General features: G+C 47.2%; 1 protein-coding gene and 1 long non-coding RNA gene across 2 annotated transcripts in view; both read left to right on the top strand.

The window, feature by feature from the left end:
- LOC108538450 (chymotrypsin-like elastase family member 3B) overlaps positions 1-410 on the top strand; it is a 12601-nt gene extending 12191 nt beyond the window's left edge. Inside the window, exon 8 of the mRNA XM_017886547.1 lies at positions 319-410. Within this exon, the coding sequence (XP_017742036.1) occupies positions 319-336 (18 nt within the window). The 3' untranslated portion in view covers positions 337-410. The remainder of the gene's footprint in view (positions 1-318) is intronic.
- A 14874-nt stretch (positions 411-15284) lies between these two features.
- On the top strand, positions 15285-21078 carry LOC108538400 (uncharacterized). Its single transcript, XR_001888066.1, has 2 exons — positions 15285-15422; positions 20193-21078. It is a non-coding gene; the product is annotated as an uncharacterized LOC108538400 (long non-coding RNA).
- Positions 21079-24706: the final 3628 nt, after the last annotated feature.

Raw genomic sequence — 24706 nt, 5'->3', positions numbered from 1 at the left:
AAAAAAAAAAAAAAAAAAACCCAAAATATATATTTTTTTGTTTGTATACACACACACACACACACACATGCATACATACCATCTAAATTTGTGCCAGGCATTGTAGAGAGAACCTTAGTTAACAATTTAATCAAGAACCCCCCCATGAGGTAAGTTCTATCATTATCTCTACTACATAGAGGAGGAAATTGAGGCTCAGAGAGCTCAATCCCTCTCCCAGGGTCACACAGCAGGGCTGGAAGTTGAACCCAGTTTCATCTAGCTCCAGAACCTGTGCTCCTAAATTGACTATTCTGTCCATCCCCCCAACTTTTCCAGACCATAGCAAGCCACTAGAACCAAGGCCCAGCTGGCAGTGCTGATCGATCCCACATCCTGAATAAGAATAAAGATCTCTCAGAAAATTCCAAGTTGAATCTTTCTTTGTTGACTCACCTCTTCCTCTCTGGCCTGTTCCTAAAATCTTAGATCTCATATGCAGAGATAGGACCAGGTCCAACCCTTTCACATGAAGATGAGGAAAAAATGATGCTAGGAGAGAAGGGAGTTGCTTTCCGGTGACCTGACCATCCTGGTTTGCCTGGAACTTCAGGAATTCTTAAGACACTAGACACTTAATGCTAAGACTGGGAAAGTCCCAGGAAAACTGGGACAAGTTGGTCGCCTTAGTATATAGTCACACATAAGTCAGTAGCTTTTCAATGCAGGCATATAAACGTGGTAAAAATCTGCAGATAGGCAGGGCGCGGTGGCTCAAGCCTGTAATCCCAGCACTTTGGGAGGCCGAGGCGGGCGGATCACGAGGTCAGGAGATCGAGACCATCCTGGTTAACACGGTGAAACCCCGTCTCTACTAAAATACAAAAAAAAAAAAAATTAGCTGGGCGTGGGTGTGGTGGCGGGAGCCTGTAGTCCCAGCTACTCAGGAGGCTGAGGTAGGAGAATGGCGTGAACCCAGGAGGCGGAGCTTGCAGTGAGCCAAGATCGCACCACTGCACTCCAGCCTGGGTGACATAGCAAGACTGTGTCTCAGAAAAAAAAAAAAAATCTGCAGATAAACAGACCCTGCCAGCGCCTCAGGAAGCTCATGGTAGAGTGGGAAGGACAGTGTGTGTTCTGCTTCCATTGATGGGCTGGGGGCTTTGGTTATTCATTCACTCAACAAACACTTATTCCTTGTTTTAGAGGAGGGCTCAGAGGGGTGAGGAGACATGGTTCCTGCCCTGAAGTGGCTCATTATTTAAAGATAACTGAGCTGTATTAGTCTGTGTTGATACTGCTATAAAGAACTGCCCGAGCCAGGCGCGGTGGCTCAAGCCTGTAATCCCAGCACTTTGGGAGGCCGAGACGGGTGGATCACGATCGTGGTCAGGAGATCGAGACCATCCTGGCTAACACGGTGAAACCCTGTCTCTACTAAAAACACAAAAACTAGCCGGGCAAGGTGGCGGGCGCCTGTAGTCCCAGCTAATTGGGAGGCTGAGGCAGGAGAATGGCATAAAAAAACCCGGGAGGCGGAGCTGAGATCCGGCCACTGCACTCCAGTCTGGGCGACAGAGGGAGACTCCGCCTCAAAAAAAAAAAAAAAAAAAAAAACTGCCCGAGACTGGGTAATTTATAAAGGAAAGAAGTTTAATTGACTGACAGTTCAGCATGGCTGGGGAGGCCTCAGGAAATTTACAATCATGGTGGAAGGGGAAGGGGAAGCAAGGGACCTTCTTTACAAAGTGGCAGGAAGGAAAAGTGCCGAGCGCAAAGGGGGAGGAGTCCCTTATAAAACCATCAGATCTGGTGAGAACTCACTCACTATCATGTGAACAGCATGGGGGAAACCGCCCTATGATTCAATTACCTTCTCCCTTGACACATGGCAATTATGGGGATTACAATTCAAGATGAGATTTGGGTGGGGACACAAAGCCTAACCATGTCATGAGCATATCAGGGTCATTCATTAAACATGTGGCAAGTTCAGGGCTGGAAAAATAGAGACAAGTCAGGCAACCCTAAGGAGAGCCTTTGCTGCAGCCGGGAGAAGACACACACACAGATACACAGGTACACACAGGTACACACACACAGGTACACACAGGTAAACAGGTACACACACACAGGTACACACAATGCTGCACACGAGCCCAGAGCCCAGCAAACAGTTGAGTTTTGAAAGAAAGAACACTGGCTGGGTGCAGTAGCTCATGCTTGTAATCCTAGCACTTTGGGAGGCTGAGGCAGGTGGATCACCTGAGGTCACGAGTTTGAAATTCCATCTTAAAAAAGAAAAAAAGAATGCTGTTACACAGACAAAAGCAACATAAAACAAGAGAGTCTGGCTGGCCCTGGTGGTTCATACCTGTAATCTCAGCACTTTGGGAGGCCATGGTGGGTGGATCACTTGAGCCCAGGAGTTTGAGACCAGCCTGGGAAACATGGTAAAACCCCATCTCTACAAAAAATATAAAAATTAGCCAGGTGTGGTGGTGTGCACCTGTAGTCCCAGCTTCTCGGAAGACTGAGGTGGAAGAATCACTTGAGTCCAGGAGGCAGAGGCTGCAGTGAGCTGAGATTGTGACATTGCACTCCAGCCTGGGCACAGAGCAAGACTCTGTCTCAAAAAAGAAAACAAACAAACAAACAAACAAACAAGAAAAGGAATCTCTTTACTCATATTTCTCTTTGAACACCATGAAAGGAAAGACCGTCCCAGCAAGGACACACACAAATGACTTTAACATTAATGGCCCATTTGTAGCCTCCCTTTATACTTTCAGCTACAACTGAAAAAGATGCAACATAGAGAATGATATAACAGAGAATAATATATATTATTTTAATATAGATAATATGGAGAATAATATATACCTATACTCAGGTATCCTCCCTTCAGAATTAACAAATTTCACATTTTGCTTCATATTCTAAAAAATATCTATTACAATCATCCACTAGAAAAAGAGATCTATAATTTTTTAGATCCAGCCCGTCACCCAGGCTGGAGTGCAGTGGTGCAATCTTGGCTCACTGCAACGTCCATCTCCCAGGTTCAAGCGATTCTCCTGCCTCAGCCTTCTGAGTAGCTGGGACTACAGGCACCCACCACCATGCCCGGCTGATTTTTTTTTTTTTTTTGAGACGGAATCTCGCTCTGTTGCCCAGGCTGGAGTGCAGTGGTATGATCTCAGCTCACTGCAACCTCTGCCCCCCGGGTTCAAGCAATTCTCCTGCCTCAGCCTCCCAAGCAGCTGGGACTACAGGCGCAAGCTACCATGCTCAGCTAATTTTTGTATTTTTAGTAGAGATGGGGTTTCACCATGTTGACCAGACTGGTCTCGAACTCCTGATCTCGTAATCCACCCACCTCGGTCTCCCAAAGTGCTGGGACTACAGGCATGAGCCACCGTGCCCGGCCTGATTTTTGTATTTTAGCAGAGATGAAGTTTCACCATGTTGCTCAGGCTGGTCTCGAACTCCTGACCTCAAGTGATCCACCCGCCTTGGCCTCCCAAAGTGCTGGGATTACAGGCATGAGCCACTGTGCCTGGTCAAGATCTATAAATTTGGAGAAGAGATTTAATATCTTATAAAGGGTTACAGCCTATACGGTGGCCATGCTGACAGGCTAGGAAGTGTAGCCTCCCGCAGAGACCAGAAACAGGCACTCCAAAGGAGGATGGATTGGAACAGGAGCTTTAAGCTGAAAGAGTTGGCTAAACATACATATTCAACAGGTTATAGAAGGAGCTGTGGGCTGGGTGCGGTGGCTTGCGCCTGTCATCCCAGCATTTTGGGAGGCTGAGGTGGGTGGATCACTTAAGGTCAGGAGTTCGTGACCAGCCTGGCCAACATGGTGAAACCCCATCTCTACTAAAAAATACAAAAATTAGCCGGGTGTGGCAGCAGGTGCGTATAATCCCAGCTACTCAGGAGGCTGAGGCAGGAGAATTGCTTGAACCCAGGAGGCGGATGTTGCAATGAGCTGAGATCGTGCCATTGCACTCCAGCCTGGGCGACAAGAGCAAAACTCCGTTTCAAAAAAAAGAAGGAGCTGGCCGGGCGCGGTGGCTCAAGCCTGTAATCCCAGCACTTTGGGAGGCCGAGACAGGCGGATCACGAGGTCAGGAGATCGAGACCATCCTGGCGAACACGGTGAAACCCCGTCTCTACTAAAAAAAAAAAAAAAAAAAAAAAAAAAAAATAGCCGGGCGAGGTGGCGGGCGCCTGTAGTCCTAGCTACTCGGGAGGCTGAGAGGCAGGAGAATGGCGTAAACCCGGGAGACGGAGCTTGCAGTGAGCTGAGATCCGGCCACTGCACTCCAGCCTGGGCGACAGAGCGAGACTCCGTCTCAAAAAAAAAAAAAAAAAAAAGAAGGAGCTGTAAATATTCACAAAGGGGGTCCTGACACATGTGTACTGAACAAACATGCATGTTACATGTGTCCCATGTTCACTGTGGGGTGGAGACTTAACATTTAAATGCATTACTGCCGGGCATGGTGGCATGTGCCTGTAGTCCCTGCTACTCGGAAGGTGGAGACAGGAGGATAGCTTGAAGCTAGGAGTTCAAGGCTGCAGTGCACTATGATCACACCTGTGAATAGCCACTGCACTCCAGCCTGGACAACATAGTGAGACCCCATCTCTTTTTTTAAAGCATGAAAACAAGGCCCTGTACATCAAAAGGTGAAGCACAAACATGAAGGCACTCAAGTGCAGCTTCTGTAAACAAGACAGAACCAGTCCATGGTCTGTGGTCTTCTTATCAGGAGAAAGTTAATGAAATCTGTGTCTTGACTAACCAAAGCTGTAATTATGGCTGTGGAGCAGGAGCAGGGGGGCTGTTAGTATCTGGTGGTGGATGAGCTGCAGTTGTTTTAATATTACTTATCTTAAGGCCACTGCTTGTTGAGCTGCTAGAGAGAAGGAAACATCTCAGGCAGCTGGGAGCGGTGGCTCATGCCTATAATCCCAGCACTTTGGAAGGCCAGGTTAGGAAGAATGCTTGAACCCAGAGGTTTGAGACCAGCTTGGGCAACATGGCAAAACCCCATCTTAGCTGGGTGGGGTGGTGGCACATGCCTGTAGTCCCAGCTACTTGGGAGACAGAGGTGGGAGGATCACTTGAGCCCAAGAGGTTGAGGCTGCAGTGAGCTGTGACTGCACCACTGTACCACTCCAGCCTGGGTGACAGATTGAGACCTTGTCTCCAAAAAAAAAAAAAAAAAAAAAAAAGAGAGAGAGAAAGAAAAATCTTGTGGCAGTTAGAACATAATTTATTTTTTAAGTGTAGGGGTTTTAACCCTTATCTGGCATGACCTTATATCTTGTTATAATTTGGTATCTTACTGCCATAAAGAGTCTGTTCTGTCAGTTGTATGATCTCTATTTAACATTAATTTTTTTGGGGGGTGGTGGTGGGGGACAGAGTCTCACTCTGTCACCCAGGCTGGAGTGCAATGCTGTGATCTCGGCTTACTGCAACCTCTTCCTCCTGGGTTCAAGTGATTCCCCTGCCTCAGCCTCTGGTGTAGCTGGGATTACAGGCATGCGCCACCATGCCCGGCTAATTTTTTATATTTTTAGTAGAGACCGGGTTTTGCCATGTTGTCCAGGCTGGTCTCAAACTGCTGACCTCAGGTGATCTGCCCACCTTGGCCTCCCAAAGTGCTGGAATTATAGGCGTAAGCTACCGCTCCCCGGCCTAATTTTTAACATGAATGCTGGTCAGTTGTGTCTACACCACCAAAAGGAAGTCTAATGAGGTGTGTCTGACATCCCAACCTGTTATGGCTGGGAACTCAAATTTCAAGGTTTCTCTGGGGTCCCCTTGGCCAGGAGGAGGCCCATTCAGTGGTTGAGAGGGCTTAGGGTTTTATTTTCAGTTTCCACAGTTAAGGTGGAAGCCCTTTTTACTCTTCCCAAAAGTCATCACCATGATGAACAGAGGGTTTTTATCCATCAATTACTGCTTTTGCTTTTGGGCACATAATAGGATACCTCTTTCTTGCCCCCTTAAAGTTGGGTTTGGGCCAGGCACAGTGGCTCACACCTATAATCCCAGCACTCTGGGAGGCCATGGTGGGAGGATCACTTGAGCCTGGGAGTTCAAGACCAGCCTGGGCAATATAGTGAGACCCCGTCCCTACAAAAAGTAAAAAATTAGCCGGGCATGGTAGCATATGCCTGTAGTCCCAGCTACTTGTGAGGCTGGGGTAGGAGGATCGCTTGAACCAAGGACATTGAGGATCGAGTGAGCCGTGATAATGCCACTGCACTCCAGCCTGAGTGACAGAGGGAGACTCTTGTCTTAAAGAAAATAATAATAATAATACATCTATCAATTTGGCTGGATGTGGTGGCTCATGCCTGTAGTCCCAACACTTTGGGAGGCCAAGGCAGGAGGATCGTTTGAGCTCAGGAGTTTGAAACCAGCTTGGGCAACATAATGAGACTTTGTCTCTATTAAAAATACAATAAAATAATTAGCTGGGCATGGTGGCATCTACCTGTAGTCCCAGCTACCCGGGAGGCTACAGTGGGAGAATTATTTCAGCCTGGGAAGTTGAGGCTTCAGTGAGGGGTGCTCACACTCTGTACTCCAACCTCGGTGACAGAGTGAGACCCTGTCTGTCTGGGGGAAAAAAAAAAAAAAGTTGGATCTGGCTATTAGGCTTGCCGAGGTGAAGTGTTGAGAGACAAAGCAATTTGTCAGGCTCTCGTTCTCTCTGCCATGACATCTGGTTGTTGCTGGTCAGCCTGGTCCCAGAGTGAGATGTGAACGGGAGCCTCTGCTAACCCCTGATGGACATGTAGCCCAACCATGAAATAAACTCTGTTATAAGCCACTAAGACTTGTTGTTTGTCACAGAGCTATGGATCTAACCTATCCTGACTGATAATATGAGTTTAGTGTTTGTCCTTCTACTCTGTGCTGTTATATTTTTATCATATATATAAATATCCTAAACCAATATATTGCATTGTTTTGGTTTTAAAAATATATGCACAGCTTCATGCTGTATGGACTGTCCTGCAAATTGCTTCTTTCACTCAATGTTGTGGGTTTGTTTTTTTTTTTTTTTTTTTTTTTGAGATGGAGTCTCATTCTGTCACCCAGGCTGGAATGCAGTTGTGCCATCTGGACTCACAGCATCTCCCAGGTTCAAGTGATTCTCCTGGCTCAGCCTCCTGAGTAGCTGGTACTAAAGGTGTCCCATGACCCGGTGCCCAGCTTAATAATATATAGTACTATATATTATATACTATTTTCTTTTTTTTTGTAGAGACGGGTTTTCCACATGCATGTTGGCCAGAGTGGTCTCGAGCTCCTGACCTCAAGTGATCTGCCTGCTTCAGCTTCCCAAAGTGCTGGGATTACAGGCATGAGCCACCCCGCCTGGCCTTAATGTGTTTTTGAGATCTACCCATGCTGTTTTATATATCTCTAGTTCGTTGCCGCTGTTTGTAGCATATCCCATTAACTAAATGTTTATTATTCTTTATTCCTTGCTCATGGATATTTAAAGCAGAGCTATTTTTTTTGTGTGTGTGTGTGATTGCAAACAGTGCTTCAATGGATGTCCTTGGACGTGTCTCCTGGTGCACATGTGGGAGAGTTTCCCTAGGGTATATTCCAAGAAATGGACATGCTGTGCTGACTGGGAGGACATGCTCATTTTCAACTTTACCAATTGCCAAATTGCTCTCCAAAGTGATTGTATCAACAACACTCCTTCAAATGCTCTCTTTTGTTTCCTTTTCCCATCCACTGCCCCCACACATTACAAACTGGCCCCATTTTTCTCCTAAACCACTTCTGGCATCTCAGCCCTCCCCTACAACTCTCTTCCAACTTTACCCTCACTCCAGCTCTTTTTGTTTGTTTGTCTGTTTGTTTTTTGAGACGGAGTCTTACTCTGTCTCCTAGGCTGGAGTGCAGTGGTGCGATCACGGCTCACTGCATCCTCCGCCTCCTGGGTTCAAGTGATTCTCCTGCCTCAGCTTCCTGAGTAGCTGGGATTACAGGTGCGCGCCACTGTGCCTGGCTAATTTTTTTGTATTTTTAGTAGAGATGGGATTTCATCATATTAGCCAGGCTGGTCTTGAACTCCTGACCTCAGGTGATCTGCCTACACACTCTAGCTCTTGCAAAGCCTGAGAACTGGTATGGCAAAGGCAGAGTGAGAGCAGGGAAGAAATACAGTCAAGCTGAGCAGAGACTTCTGCATCATGGGGGTGCTGGGAGGTGGGGAGGAAGTTCTGAAACCACACACATTAATCATTATTATTGAGTCAGACAGTGCCTGGTGACATGTAACTGTCAGGTGTTTCCAAGGCACAGTAGGGTTGCAAAGGCTGAGTGTCCACTTCCTCCCAATGAGTCAGGAAGAACCCTTGGATAATTCTCCAAAATAGTTTCAGAGTAAAGGGCAGTGGGATATGTGTAATTCCATAATGTGGCTGGCCAGTGGGCCCCCAAGGGACCTCTACTCATCCTCAGAGGGAGGCTGGGAGCTGTGATGACCCAGTTCTCTCCACACATGGGCAGCAGAGAGTCAGGGAATCTTGCCTAAAACTGCCAACAATTCAATTTTCCTTTGTCCAAATCTCCAAGTCTTAACAATTCAAGTCTTTTAAAACCCATATAGTCAATAACTTAATTCTTTGAATAAAGATTAGAATTTCAAGGCCAATAATTTTTTGCTTTTGATTTCTAAATCATGAAAAGCCAGCAATTCATTTTTCAAGAAGGCACAATGTCAATACTTAAATTTCCTTTTTTTTTTTTTTTTTTTTTTTGAGACAGAGTCTCACTCTGTCACCCAGGCTGGAGTGCAGTGGTGCAATCTCGGTTCACTGCAACCTCCACCTCCTGGGTTCAAGTGATTCTTCTGCCTCAGCTTCCTGAGTAGCTGGGATTACAGGTGCCTTCCACCACGCCTGGCTAATTTTTGTGTTTTTAGTAGAGATGGGGTTTCATCACTTTGGCCAGGCTGGTCTCAAATGCCTGACCTCATGATCCGCCTGCCTCAGCCTCCCAAAGTGCTGGGATTACAGGCGTGAGCCACTGTGCCCCGCCTTCAATTTCTTCTTTAAAAATGAAAGAGGCTGGGCATTGGGGTTCACACCTGTAATCCCAGTACTTTGGGAGGCTGAGGCAGAAGGATCACTTGAGCTGAGGAGTTTGAGACCACCCTGGGCAACACAGCAAGAACCCATCTTCACTAAAAATTGAAAGATTAGGTGGGTATGGTGGCACATGCCTGTGGTCTGAGCTACTTGGGAGGCTGAGGTGGGAGAATGGCTTGAGCCTGGAAGGCAGAGGTTGCAGTGAGTCTAGATCACTCCATTGCACTCCAGCCTCGGTGACAGAGCCATACCTTGTTCCGCCCCACTCCCAAAAAAGAAAAAGGATCAAAGCTGGGTGTGGTGGTGAGGACCTATAGTTCCAGCTACTCAAGGGGCTGAAGTGGGAGGATTGCTGGATCCCAGGAATTCAAGTCCAGCCCACATAGCAAGACCCTGCCTCTTTAAAGAAAGAGAAAAGCTGGGGTGGGGGCTCACTTTGGGAGGCCGAGGTGGGCGGATCACGAGGTCAGGAGATGGAAACCATCCTGGCTAACATGGTGAAACCCTGTCTCTACTAAAAATATAAAAAATTAGCCAAGCGTGGTGGCCGGCACCTGTAGTCCCAGCTACTTGGGAGGGTGAGGCAGGAGAATGGCGTGAACCCGGGAGGTGGAGCTTGCAGTGAGCTGAGATCGTGCCACTGCACTCCAGCCTGGGTGACAAAGCGAGACTCCGCCTCAAAAAAAAAGAGAAAGAGGAAAAATAGGGATCAATTGCAATTCTTGCTTTTTAATTACATACTAACAATTTCATTCTCCTTTTAAAATCATTAAAACGTCAATAATTACATATCAACAATTTCTTTTAATTACATATCAACAATTTCATTCTTATTTTAAAATTATTAAAACATCAGTAATTTATTATTTTAATCTTAAAAGAGTCAGCAATACCATTTTATTTTCCTTTTCAGAATGTCACTAATGGCCACATTTTAGAGATTTCCACTTTGGGAAATAGATTTTTCAAAAATCACTTACATTCCCACTTACCTTACATAGTGGACCTCATTTCCATGATTCCTTCCACTTCTTTTTCTTTGCATTTAGAAAACCCATCAGCAGTTAGATTCGATGGACGTGGCCCAAGCACCTACTGGTATCCTGTGTTGGGTGTAGGGCAGAAGCAGATGACCCTAATTCAGCCAAGCCCACAGTCCAACTGGGAAGCTGGGTCCCTCTGTGTGGGGATTGTGACTCGGTTTGGTAGTTTTGTAATGGAGGCCAGGCTGATGTGGGGCCCAGGGAGCTGGGATCACACTGGGATGGAAAGATTGGCACTCTTGAGGGCCTTCACATTCAAATGATTGAGGCATGAAGGAATTCCTATCAAATGTGAATCTGGGCCAGGTACAGTGGCTTGCGCTTATAATCCTAGCAATTTGGGAGGCCGAGGCAGGTGGATCACTTGAGGTCAGGAGTTCGAGACCAGTCTGGCCAGCAGGGTGAAACTTTGTCTCTACTAAAAATATAAAAATTAGCTGGGTGTAGTGGCACGCACCTGTAGTCTCAGCTACTCAGGAGGCTGAGGCAGGAGAATTGCTTGAACCCAGGAGGTGGAGGTTGCAGTGAGCCGAGATCATGCCACTGGACTCCAGCCTGGGACACAGAACAAGACTCTATGTCAAAAAAAAAAAAAAAAAAAAAGTGATTCTGTCAAACTTTCTTTTGTCAATTAACATCAAAGACATAGTGCTATCCCAGAATTTTGGGAGGCTAAATTAGCTGGGCGTGGTGGTGGGTGCCTGTAATCCCAGCTACTCTAGAGGCCGAGGCAGGAGAATTGCTTGAACCAGGCAGGTGGAGGTTGCAGTGAGCCAAGATCGTGCCACTGCACTCCAACCTGGGCAACAAGAGTGAAACTCTGTCTCAAAGAAAAAAAAAAAAAAAAAGTGCTGAGAAATCTCGTTCTCTGCCTGGCCAACATGGTGAAACCCCATCTCTACTAAAATATAAAAATTTGCTGGGCGTGGTGGGCGCCTGTAATCCCAGCTACTCGGGAGGCTGAGGCAGGATAGTTGCTTGAACCCAGGAGGTGGAGTTTGCAGTGAGCCAAGATTGCACCATTGCACTCCAGCCTGGGCGACAAGAGTGAAACTCCACCTAAAAAAAAAAAAAAAAAAGAAAAAAGAAATCTCATTCTCTAAAATCAGAAACTGTCAGAAACTTTGCTGTTTGAAATCACATCAGTGAGAGCAGAACATCCCACGCTTCTTTAGTGGGTCAGAAGAGCCAGGTTTGATACAGAACATAGCCTGGATTTTCTACCCAGATGCAGAGCTTCAGATAAAGGGTTTTTGGACACAATAGTCTATATTTGTCTTACCTTTGTGGTGTCCAAGGAAACAAGACTCTGAATCTGATTCTCAGCCCATGCCAGATGTTAACCCCTTTACACATTGCCAGCTTTGCTTTAGGCCTATCAACACGGCTTCATTTCAATTTCACCTGAACTCCAACCTCCCCCAAATCCTATGATAATCCCATTTCTTTCTTTGATGAGACCCTCCACAGTTTCTCTGGTGTGTTGTCTCTCTTGCTACATCAAGTTAATAAGCCTAATTTTGTTAAACTACAACTATATCCCTAGTGGTTTTTATCAGATTGGATTTGTCATAAAATTCAAGCCTTCTCTTTTCTTTTTTTTATCTTTTGAGATGGAGTCTCACTCTGTTGCCAAGGCTGGAGTGCAGTGGTATGATCTTGGCTCACTGCAACCTCTGCCTCCTGGGTTCAAGTGATTCTTCTGCTTCAGCCTCCCAAGTGGCTGGGGTCACAGGCATGCACCACCACACCCAGCTAATTTTGAACTCTTAGTAGAGATGGGATTTCACCATGTTGCTTAGGCTGATCTTGAACTTCTGACCTCAGGTGATCTACCCACCTCAGCCTTCCAAAATACTGGGATGACAAGTGTGAGCCACCATGCCCAGACCATTGTTTTTTTTTTTTTCAATTTTTTATTTTTATTTTTTTTTTTTTTTTTTTTTGAGGCTGAGTTTTTGCTCTATCCTCCCAGGCTGGAGTGCAGTGGCTCAATCACAGTTCACTGCGGCCTCAATCTCCTGCGCTAAAGCAATCCTCCCACTTCAGCCTACCAAGTAGCTGGGACCACAGATGTGCACCATCACACCAGGCTGATTTTTAAAAAATGTCTGTAGAGATGGGTCTCACTATGTTGCCTTGGTTGGTCTCAAACTCCTGGGCTCAAGGGATCCTCCTGCTTTAGCCTCCAAAAGTGTTGGGATTACAGGTGTGAGCCACCACAACCAGCTGCTCTGTTCCTTTACTCGCTCATTGATTCATTCATTCAGTGTTTGTCCAGCCTATGCTCAGTTTTTGTTGTTGTTGTTGTTTGTTTTTTTGAGATGGAGTTTCACTCTTGTTGCCCAGGCTGGAGTGCAATGGCGTGGTCTCAGCTCACTGCAACCTCTGCCTCCTGGGTTCAAGTAATTCTCCTGCCTCAGCCTCCTGAGTAGCTGGGATTATAGGTGCCTGCCACCATGCCCAGCTAATTTTTGTATTTTTAGTAGAGACAGGGTTTCGCCATGTTGGCCAGGCTGGTCTCAAACTCCTGACCTCAGGTGATCCGCCTGCCTCAGCCTCCCAAAGTGCTGGGATTACAGGTGTGAGCCACCACAACCAGCTGCTCTGTTCCTTTACTCGCTCATTGATTCATTCATTCAGTGTTTGTCCAGCCTATGCTCAGTTTTTGTTGTTGTTGTTGTTTGTTTTTTTGAGACAGAGTCTCATTCTGTCACCCAGGGTGGAATGCAGTGGCATGATCTAGGCTCACTGCAACTTCCACCTCTTGGGTTGAAGTGACTCTCTTGCCTCAGCCTCCTGAGTAGCTGAGATTACAGACTTGCACCACCATGTCCAGCTAATGTTTGTATTTTTAGTAGAGACAGGGTTTTGCCATGTTGGCCAGGCTCGTCTCTAACTCCTGACCCCAGTTATCTGCAAAATAACCAGAAGGCCAGTATTCTTGGAGCAAACTGAGTGAGCGGGAGGGTGGGGAAAGATGAAGCACAAAGGCCGAATTTCACCTGGGATAATAATCTTACGCAAGCCTAAATGTATATACTTTCCCATAAATTAATGTACCTATAAAATTGGATTTGCTCTGGGACTCAAGTGGCATCCTTCTCCCAACCCCTGCTGTTTTCTGANTTTTTTTTTTTTTTTTTTTTTGAGACAGAGTCTCATTCTGTCACCCAGGGTGGAATGCAGTGGCATGATCTAGGCTCACTGCAACTTCCACCTCTTGGGTTGAAGTGACTCTCTTGCCTCAGCCTCCTGAGTAGCTGAGATTACAGACTTGCACCACCATGTCCAGCTAATGTTTGTATTTTAGTAGAGACAGGGTTTTGCCATGTTGGCCAGGCTCGTCTCTAACTCCTGACCCCAGTTATCTGCAAAATAACCAGAAGGCCAGTATTCTTGGAGCAAACTGAGTGAGCGGGAGGGTGGGGAAAGATGAAGCACAAAGGCCGAATTTCACCTGGGATAATAATCTTACGCAAGCCTAAATGTATATACTTTCCCATAAATTAATGTACCTATAAAATTGGATTTGCTCTGGGACTCAAGTGGCATCCTTCTCCCAACCCCTGCTGTTTTCTGAAGCATTCCTAAGGAACCTTAGAGGTTGGGAGAGAGAAACACCTGGAAGTCCTTAATCTAGTCCAACCTTCTTATTTTACAGTTAGGGAAACCTAAGCTGAGAGAGGAGGTGGAAACCTGGTTGTAGGAGTGAGTGGGGAAGGGTTCACGGTCATTCTGGTAGGTAGGAGTAGGGCCAGAGCAAGAAGTCCTGGTTTGTGAACCACCAGCCGGCCGTCTAGGAGTTTACAGACCAGCAGTGGCAATGTAGACAAAGGGCATATCTTCCTTTCCCCAAGGACATTGGCTCTGGAGCAATAACCCGGCAATGGGGGCTTTGGGGTGTCCCTCTTAATCCCGTAGCTCAGCCCATTCGGATACGCCAGCTGGAAAGAGAGAGGGATAAGACAACTGAGTACCTCTCTCTAACAGCTCAATCCCTCCCGCTCAGGGTTAAGATCCCGGCTGCAGTGGTTAGCATCTCTGCTTCCTCTGGCCGGCTGTGTCATTGAACCTGTGATCAGACGCAAACTAGATCAGTATGACTTCAAAGCTTCAGTTCTTTTTCTTTTTTCTCTCTTTTTTTTTTAGATGGAGTCTCGATCCCTCGCCCGGGCTGGAGCGCAGTGGCGCAATCTCGGCTCACTGCAACCTCCGCCTCCCCGGTTCAAGCAATTCTTCTGTCTCAGTCTCCCGAGTAGCTGGGACTACAGACGCCTGCCAGCACGCCCGGCTACTTTTTGTATTTTTAGTAAAGACTGGGTTTCACCTTGTTGGTCAGGCTGGTCTCGAACTCCTGACCTCAGGTGATCCACCCGCCTCTGCCTCCCGAAGTGCTGGGATTACAGGCGTGAGCCACTGCGCACGGCTAAAGCTTCAGTTTTTTTTTTTTTTTTTTTTGAGACGGAGTCTCGCTCTTCCGCCCAGGCAGCAGTGCAGTGGCGCGATCTCGGCTCACTGTAAAGCTTCAGTTCTTAACCATCAGGCGACAGTGCGTAGTCTGGTAGCAACTGGAAAAGTCCTGCTGAGATTTAGCCTCCTATACACACAGAGTCCCACCCCGGACAGGCTGTATCAACCCCCAACGGCCATATGCCCACTGCTGTTTGCGTACACTGAGGCAGGACCTATAGACTATCCACTGACTCATCTGGAATGATTCCGCGGGGCGCCCATGCAAGAACCACTGTCTCCAAACAGCAGCCAGCCACCCCTCTCTCTTGGTTTCCTTCCTCTGAGTGGTGCAAAGGCCGAAGGGTGTAACCTCAGAATGGGGCCCTGACTCAGCTGTGGGCGAGCTCCTAGTGTATCTTAATTCCTGCTTCATTTCTTTCCATTTTGCAGTTGGGCAAACTGCAGCTCAAAAAGACAACGTCTCCGGAGCGAAAAAGCTGCTTAGAATGTAGCCAAAACTCCGCACGGTAACGACTGAGGACGGTCAAAAGACCACCAAGAGTTAAAATCATGAAGCTGCGGAGCACTCCGGAGGCTAGAGAGACCCGGGCCCACTCTTCCAACTTATGCCCCTCCTTTTAACTTCCGGGCGGGGCACGATTTCCGGTTCCCGCGCGGCGCTCCAAAGCTCGGGGAGTGGTGGTCTCCTTTTCCCAGAGTCAGTTGTGGGAGTTAGGGTCTTATCCTGATCTTCCCTCGTAGCCCGCTCCCCCGTCCTCCGAGGTGGCACTTGCGCAGGTGAACGTTCCCTCTGTCCCTTTCCTTCTCCTTCCTACTCCGCGCATGCTCGCTCGCGGCCACAGTGGCTGCCTGCCCCAGGAGCGGGGAGTCCCCTGCCTGTGGGGTAGAAAAATGATTGAAATGTGAGACCTGCGGGCTCCTCGGGCTGACTTGGACCTCACCTCAGCTCTGGAGGTGGACCTCGTCCTGGGGCCCTAGAAGCCCATTTCCGGACCCAGGCTAGGCCTTCGGAGCCACGGCCGCATAGTGGGAGGAGTCGGGCTCAGCTCCCCCTACCACACCCGGGATTATTTTTGTCGGTTGAGTCTTCGCATTCCCTTTTATCCTTGTGGCCTTGGGCAAGTCCCCTCCCTCCGAGCTTCACTTTGCTTATCTGTGAATGGAAATAACAGTGTCTACCCCGTGGGCTATCGGGAGGATCAGTTGTGAGGGAATGCAGTGTGGGGTGTCTGGCCGGCAGGATTCCACAAATGGTAGCAGCAGTTGATGTCAGTGGAGGCTCCTGGGGCAGTAATTTATCAAGAATTTAACCTGAACTAAGGATCTGTCGCCCAGGCAGGAGTGCAGTGGCGCGATGTCGCCTCACTGTAACTTCCTCTGCCACATGGGTTCAAGCGATTCTCCTGCCTCAGCCTCCCGAGTAACTGGGATTACAGTCGCTCGTCACGACCCCTGGCTAATTTTTTCCATTTTTAGTAGAGACGGTTTCACCATGTTGACCAGGCTGGTCTTGAACTCCTGACCTCAAGTGACCCACCTGCCTCGGGCTTCCAAAGTGCTGGAATTACAGGCATGAACCACTGCGCCTGGCCTGGAGTTATTTTTTCTCACTGGGTTTTTGAGAAAACAAAATGAGTTTTTAACTGGTGAGGATAATTTTGTGTTTGCAAGTCGTCTTCTGAAGCTGATAGGATTTATAAGCCGGGTAAATTGTGGTGCTGGTTCATCTTTGAGAGCCAGCCTTAAGAATTGGCCCACTGACTGCCAGGTGTGGTGGCTCACGCCTGTAATCCCAGCACTTTGGGAGGCTGAGGCGGGTGGATCACCCTAGGTCAGGGGTTCGAGACCAGCCTGGCCAACATGGTGAAACCCCGTCTGTACTGAAAACAAAGATTAGCCTGGTGTGGTGGCGGGCTCCTGTAATCCCAGCTACTTGGGAGGCTGAGGCAGAGAATTGCTTGAACCCAGAAGGCAGAAAGGTTGCGGTAAACCGAGACCGCGCCACTGCACTCCAGCCTGGGCCACAGAGCAAGACTCTGTCTCAAAAAAAATAAAAATAAAGATAAAAAAGGCCCACTGACAGACTGTTCCTAGAAACCTGGGTTGTAAAGACATTGGGTGCTAGGAGCTAGAAGAAGTGATAAAAGGGTGTTTTCCTAAGTGGGTTAGGGGTTTTCACTCAGAAAGGCTTTTGGGCAGGAGGGGAAAGCCTGAAAAGTTTTCTTCCTCTTGAGTTGTTATAAAAGTAATACATGTGTGTAGTTAGAAACCAATACAGAAAGATGTAAAATGAAAAGTATTCCCCCTTCTACTGTATCTGCCCTTCAGAAGTAAATACAATTGATTTCTTTGATAACCTTCCATGTATTATTTGGATATATCAGGTTTTATTTGCTTGTATGTATGTATTTTTAATTTCCTCAGATGGGGGGGGTCATACTACACATCGATCAGGACCTTAGTCATGTTGTAATATGGACAGCTTTAGTCACTAGTACTCATAAAGCCTGCTTCATTTTTTACATGGCGGCACCACTGAATGGCTGACTGTACTTCAGTCATTTCCCTGTTGATGGTCACTTAGGTTGTTCCCAAGATTTTGCTTTCCCACGGTGTTTCACCTATAACCTTTCTTGTATGAAATATTTTAGTCCAAGTCACCCCTAAGTGATTCTACTTTTCTCTACTCACCACCCTAGGTTAGTAACAGTTTACTTTGGGGGATGAGCACACCCTATTAACTGAGCAAAAACCAAGATAATATGAGAAGAATTGGTGTTCTCCCAAGAATATCCAAGCTGCTGGGTCCAGAATCAATTAACGTCTCCTAAGAAATGGGTCAGGAAACCTTTAGAGAAGGGTGACTAGGTGCTGGGTGCATGGCAGCTAGTCAGCATTAGTGATTGTTGGCTTCTGGCAATTGTTGCCCAGGAAACAGATTTGAGAGATTCTCTGAGGTGGGAGGGATTTTAAATGTCAACTCTCCTGCTATGTATTATATGTCAGGAAAGGATTAGTTCTTTGAGGGAACAGTATTAAAGGAAACAATGGGCCGGGCACGGTGGCTCATGCCTGTAATCCCAGCACTTTGGGAGGCCGAGGCAGGCGGATCACGAGGTCAGGAGATCGAGACCATCCTGGCTAACGTGTTGAAACCTCGTTTCCACTAAAAATACGGAAAAAATTAGCCGGGCGTGGTGGCACGCGCCTGTAGTCCCAGCTACTCAGGAGGCTGAGGCAGGAGAATTGCTTGAACCTGGGAGTCAGAAGTTGCAGTGAGCCAAGATCGTGCCACTGCACTCCAGCCTGGGCAACAGAGCAAGACTCCGTCTCAAAAAAAAAAAAAAAACAACCGAAAACGATGATCCCTGAAAAGTGACCGCATCATGGGGCTGTACCCTAATGTGAGAATTAATTTAGTCATTTCTATTATTTGAACTGTCTCTTATTTTACAGTTAATTAACATAGGATGTGTTTTCCTGTAAATAACTCCTTTTTTGAACCAGGGCCCTAGCCCAAATGAAGCAAAGGCTTTTTTTTCTGGCATTTTACAGGTATTTAATTTGGCCACCACCCTCCCCCTGCTTACCGTAGCTGGTTTGATAATCCTGGAGCTCTCAGATATCCAAAGGGTTGGAATTGTACTCTATTAGCATTTTGACAAGTCCCATACACTGATCAGAGGTGCTTCATTCTTGACCTTAACCTGGGTTCTTTTTTTTTGGGGGGGGGCGGTAAGGACTCTGTTGCACAAGCTGGAGCACAGTGGCGTGATCACGGCTCGCTGCAGCCTCTACCTCCCAGGCTCAGGTGGTTCTCCCACCTCAGCCTCCCTAGTAGCTGGGACTACAGGCTTGTGCCACCACACCCAGATAATTTTTTTGGTTTTGTATTTTTTGTAGAGACAGGGTTTTGCCATATTACCCAGGCTGGTCTCGAATTCCTGGGCTCAAGTGATCCACCTTTGTTTTTTTCCCCCAAGATGGAGTTTTGCTCTTGTTGTCCAGGCTGGAGTGCAGTGGCACGATCTCGGTTCATAGCAACCTCCGCCTCCTGGGTTCAAGAGATTCTCCTGCCTCAGCCTCCCAAGTAGCTGGGATTACAGGGCATGCACCACCATGCTTGGCTAATTTTTGTAATTTTAGTAGAGATGGGGTTTCTCCATGTTGGTCAGGCTGGTCTCGAACTCCTGACCTCAGGTGATCCACCCACCTTAGCCTCCCAAAGTGCTGGGATTATGGGTGTGAGCTACCTCGCCTGGCTTTCTTTTTCTTCCTTTTTTTTTTTTTTTTTTTTTTAAGAGATCTCGCTATGTTGCTCAGGCTGGAGTGCAGTGGCTGTCACAGGTGCAATCATACATAGTGCACTGCTCCTTTGAAGTACTTTTTAATGTTTGCTATTCTTTAATCATGATGAAAGAGATAGACTAGGGAGGTAGAAAGTCAGTAGATTAGATATTAATGAACTGACCTTATTCTCCTCTTTTGGCACCTCTTCATAAATTGCTTTGTAGACATAGCAAATGGTATATAAAATGGTTGGAAGGGCCGGGTGTGGTGGCTCACGCCTGTAATCCCAGCACTTTGGGAGTCCGAGGCGGGCGGATCACGAGGTCAGGAGTTCGAGACCAGCCTGACCAACCTGGTGAACGCCTCTTTCTACTAAAAATACAAAATTTAGCCGGGCGTGGTGGCACGTGCCCATAATCCCAGCCACTCAGGAGGCTGACGCAGGAGAATTGCTTGAAGCTGGGAGGCGGAGGTTGCAGTAAGCCGAGATTGTGCCATTGCACTCCAGCCTGAATGACAGGGCAAGACACCATCTGCAAAAACGAATAAAAACCAAAATGGTTGGAGGAAGCAAACACCCATGATTTTAAGCCGTCTCTCAAGCAAATCATCTGCATATGCAATTCTTGTTTCAACATAATGTAAAATACTTCATAGTGAGGGGCAAAATGAATGCATGATTCTCTAGCAAGGCCAGTATTCTTCAATCGGCTTTGAGAACCTACATTTCTTAGTTTGTTATACCAATGTCATGTTTTCTCAATTGTGTTAATTGAGCTACCAAGAAGACGACAAAAATAGAGTTTCTAGTAGCTTTATTAAGAAACCCTGTTAAGATTGGAAGGCTGATGGAACCTGGGTCTGGATCAGATCCATGAGATCAGAGTGGTTTAACAGCTGTTGTGGTCTGTTTTTGCTGATTCTTACTTTTCTCTTTGTGACTAGAAGTCTGAAACGTTGGCCGGGCGCGGTGGCTCAAGCCTGTAATCCCAGCACTTTGGGAGGCCGAGACCATCCTGGCTAATGCGGTGAAACTCCATCTCTACTAAAAATACGAAGAAAAACTAGCCGGGCGAGGTGGCGGGCGCCTGTAGTCCCAGCTACCCGGGAGGCTGAGGCAGGAGAATGGCGTAAATCTGGGAGGCGGAGCTTGCAGTGAGCTGAGATCCGGTCACTGCACTCCAGCCTGGGCGACAGAGTGAGACTCCGTCTCAAAAAAAAAAAAAGTCTGAAACGTTTTTTTTCTTGGTGTTCCAGAATGGAGACTGAGGTGTACCCAGAGACACAAAGAAATACAGACGTCAGAATGATCAAATGAGATCACTACCCAATGAAACAATGGGCCGAGCAACCAGAAGTTGTCCTACTACCTGTTTTCCAGGTCCAGATTCCACGGGAGCCTTCTGGGCTCCCGCCAGACAGCCTCAGTGAAGACTCTGTTGAAGACTTTAAGACCATGCTAGAAAGCCTCCAGAGGTTCAGGGAGTTCCGCTATGAGGATGCAGCTGGCCCCAGGGATGTCCTCAGGCATCTCCCGGACCTTTCTGGTCGGTGGTTGAGACCTGATATTCACACAAAGAAGCAGATTGTGGGAATGCTGGTGCAGGAGCAATTCCAGGCTGTCCTGCCCGAGGAGCTCAGAGCTCAAGCACAGAGATGTCAGCGTGGAATCAGAATCACTGGCCAAGTCTTGCTGCTTGCTTCTTGCTCAGCCTGCATATGAGACATCAACCTAAGTGTTCTCTTGGATGCAAGATTCAACTCACCTGTGGGAAATCTGAACTTCCACTTTCTTTGAGCATATCTTTGACTGGTTGTAATAAGAATCCATCAAAACCCATGTTTGGATCTCTTTTTGGCTGAGGCAACTTTATTTCCTACGGAAAGAGTTTCTCTGTCCTCGTTAGGACAATCAGCCTGCTGCTTTGGGCTTTTCCAAGAGCCTATTTTTCATCTGGATGCCTCTTTTTTTGCACTTTGTGACATGCTTTAATATATTGTTTTTATGTATCCAAAGAGGTAATCAGCTTTAACTTTCAGAATTCGTGAATCTTGGTTTGGTGGCATGAATGAAAGCTTATGTAACCCCACCAGTAACTCATTTGGGGTGCCCTTGAAATATTAAAGTTTGGTCCTCAATAAATATGTCCTGTGGTGATTAATCAGTTAGCGCTTAGTAGTCAGCAATTGGAGACAGGTGAGATAATTATCAGGCATAGATGAGAGCTAGTGATAAGAACTGTGGCTGTGGTGTTTGTTGCGCTGTGAAATAGGAAGTCCTGGCCTTTGTTTTCAAAGTCAAGATTTAGATTGGACAGAACTGAGAATGGGGTCAAACAGGGTCATAAGAGGTCAGTAACCTGTACACAGAGCTGTTTGATTGGCTGTTTCACCATGTCCATCACCTTTGTCCTATAGCTTGCCTTTCTGCAAGAAAACTTACTGTAAAGCTCCCTGATGCTACTGTGTTTTGCTTTTTCCGCAACAGAGGTCATCCTTGTTTTTCTGTGTGTGGAGACCTGTTCTGTGACTGACAGCTGAGACAGAGCAGTAGCTGTGTCTGTGACAGGGAGGGTAAACAGCAGCTGCCTCCCCAGCACAACCCAATTCAGAGGAAACTGCCTCTGTGGCCTGGCTCTGGGACTTGTAACTCTGTTCCTCTTCTAACAAACTTGGTGCCACTTCAGAAACAGCTTTTGGTCTAGGGAGTGGTAAGCTGCATGCTGGAACTCTTGCTGATTCTGCTGGGGTTTGTTGAGTACTTCCTGTGCCTCTGTGACTGTTATAGAATGGAAATATAAAACCCACTTTTAAGGAAGTGTATCATTTTGAAGAGAGGAAAAGCATTAAAATACATTGTTAGAAATGTTGGAGTAAAACTAGCCTTGCTTTTGGTATCTCGTTTTGAAACAGCACCAAGATAAAAGATTTTGTTTTTTAAAAAATTACAGGCTGAATGCAGTGGCTCACGCCTGTAATCCCAGCACTTTGGGAGGCCGAGGCGGGCGGATCACGAGGTCAGGAGTTCGAGACCATCCTGGCTAACATGATGAAACTCCGCCTCTACTAAAATTACAAAAAAAATTAGCCAGGTGCCTGTAGTCCCAGCTACTCAGGAGGCTGAGGCAGGAGAATGGCATGAACCCAGGAGGCGGAACTTGCAGTGAGCTGAGATCATACCACAGCATTCTAGCCTGGGCGACAGAGTGGGACTCTCTCAAAAAAAAAAAAAAAAAATTACAAGCAGAGGAGAGAGGACAGTCAAGGTGTAGAAGTGACATTTTAATGGAATTTTGAAAGAGAAGTAGGAGATCATTGGACAGAAGACAAAAGCATGGGAATGCAAAGATGCAAAGGTATATAGTGTTCTGGGAATAGTGACCATAAGATGAATTAATTATGCTTTTTAGTAACTGTAAGGTAAGGACTTTTCTTTTTTTGAGACAAGGTCTCATACTGTTGCCCAGGCTGGAGTGCAATGGTATGATCTCGCCTCACTGCAACCTCTGCCTCCAGGGTTCATGCAATTCTCCTGCCTCAGCCTCCTAAGTAGCTGGGATTACAGGCATCCACCACCACACCCGGCTAATTTTTTGTATTTTTAGTAGAGACGGGATGTTGGCCAGACTGGGCTTGAACTCTGACCTTGTGATACACCCGCCTCGGCCTCCCAGAGTTTACAGGTGTGAACCACCGTGCCTGGCCACTGTAAGGTAGGCTTTTCTTTTCTTTTTTTTTTTGAGACAGAGTCTCGCTGTCACCCAGGCTGGAGTGCAGTGACGCGATCTCGGCTCACTGCAACCTCTGCCTCCCGGGTTCATGCCATTCTCCTGCCTCAGCCTCCCGAGTAGCTGGGACTACAGGCGCCCGCCACTACACCTGGCTAATGTTTTGTATTTTCAGTAGAGATTGGGTTTCACCGTGCTAGCCAGGATGGTCTCGATCTCCTGACCTTGTGATCCGCCCGCCTCAGCCTCCTAAAGTGCTGGGATTACAGGCGTGAGCCATCGCGCCCAGCCGGTAAGTTTTTCTATCCTTAATTTGAATAGTAAAATTTAACATTGGCAAAGGAGTTAGTATCACTGATAGGGTTGTAGTATTTTGAATCATTCTGAGGATACTTCCTTTAGTCCGCAGGGATCCGGAACTCCTGGTATTCAGGAATTTCCTGGCCTCCATCAGTTTCTCAGCTGCTTCAATGATGTAGGATTTGGTCTGTGAGTAAAGGACCTGGCTTTACAGGTGGACTCAGATTTTCACCTCAGAGATTTTATGACACGACAACTGAGGTTCCTTGCTTCCTTCCTTCTTTCCTTCCTTCCTTCTTTCCTTCCTTCCTTCCTTTTCCTTTTCCTTTTCCTTTTCCTCTCTTTCTCTCTCTCTCTCTCTTTTCTTTTTCTTTCTTGATGGAGTTTCACTCTCGTTGCCCAGGCTGGAGTGCAATGGCATGATCTCGGCTCTCAGCAACCTCCTCCTCCCAGGTTCAAGCCATTCTCCTGGCTCGGCCTCTGGAGTAGCTGGGATTACAGGCTTGCGCCACCACACCGGCTAATTTTGTATTTTTAGTAGAGACGAGGGTTTCTCCATGTTGGTCAGGCTGGTCTCGAACTCTGGACCTCAGGTGATCTGCCTGCCTCGGCATCCCAAAGTGCTGGGATTATAGGCATGAGCCACCGTGCCTGGCCTTTTTTTTTTTTTTTTGAGACAGAGTCTTGCTCTGTTGCCCAGGCTGGAGTGCAGTGGTGCCACCTCGCTCAACTGCAACCTCTGCCTCCCAGGTTCAAGCAATTATCCTGCCTCAGCCTCCTGAGTAGCTGGGATTACAGGCACATGCCACCACACCTGGCTAATTTTTGTATTTTTAGTAGAGACGGGATTTCCTCATGTTGGCCAGGCTCGTCTCGAATTCCTGACCTCAAGTGATCCTCCCACCTTGGCCTCCCAAAGTGCTCGGAATACAGGCATGAGCCACTGCGCCCAACCTCTTTCTTTCTTTCTTTTTTTTTTTTTTTTTTTTGAGATGTAGTTCTGTCTCCCGGTTCAAGTGAGTCTCCTGCCTCAGCTTCCCAAACAGCTGGGATTACAGGCGCGACACCACGCCCAGCGAATTTTTGTATTTTTAGTAGAGACAGGATTTCACCATATTGGCCAGGCTGATCTTGAACTCCTGAGCTCAGGTGATCCACCTGCCTTGGCCTCCCAAAGTGCTGGGATTACAGGTGTGAGCCATCAAGGCTTTTTTTTTTTTTTTTTGAGACAGAGTCTCACTTGGCCACTGAAGCTGGAGTTCAGTGGTAGGATCATGGCTCACTGCAGCCTTGACCTCCTGGGCTCAGGTGATCTTCCTACTTCAGCCTCACAAGTAGCTAGGACTACAGGTGTGTGCTACCACACCCAGCTAATTTTTAAGTTTTTTTTGTAGAGACAGGGTCTTGCTGTGTTGCCCAGACTGTTCTCAAACTTCTGTGCTCAAATGATCCTCCTACCTCACTCCCAAAGTGCTGGGATTATAGGCATGAGCCACCACACCTGGTCAACTGAGGTTTCTTGACTTGAGTGACCCTAGTACAGGGTTCCTCAGCCTTGGCACTATTGACATTTTGGGCCAGATAACTCTTTGTTGTGGGGGCATGCCCTGTGCGTTGGAAGATGTTTACCAGCATCCCTAATCTCTACCTGCCAGATGCCAGAAGCACCTGTCTGGATGTGACAACTAAAAATGTTTCCAGGCCGGGCGCGGTGGCTCAAGCCTGTAATCCCAGCACTTTTGA

Source organism: Rhinopithecus bieti, unplaced genomic scaffold (genome assembly GCF_001698545.2).
Source record: "Rhinopithecus bieti isolate Rb0 unplaced genomic scaffold, ASM169854v2 scaffold_14826, whole genome shotgun sequence".
Lineage (NCBI taxonomy): Eukaryota > Metazoa > Chordata > Mammalia > Primates > Cercopithecidae > Rhinopithecus > Rhinopithecus bieti.
Note: the sequence above shows the minus strand (reverse complement) of the source record. Positions and strands in the feature narration are given on the sequence as shown.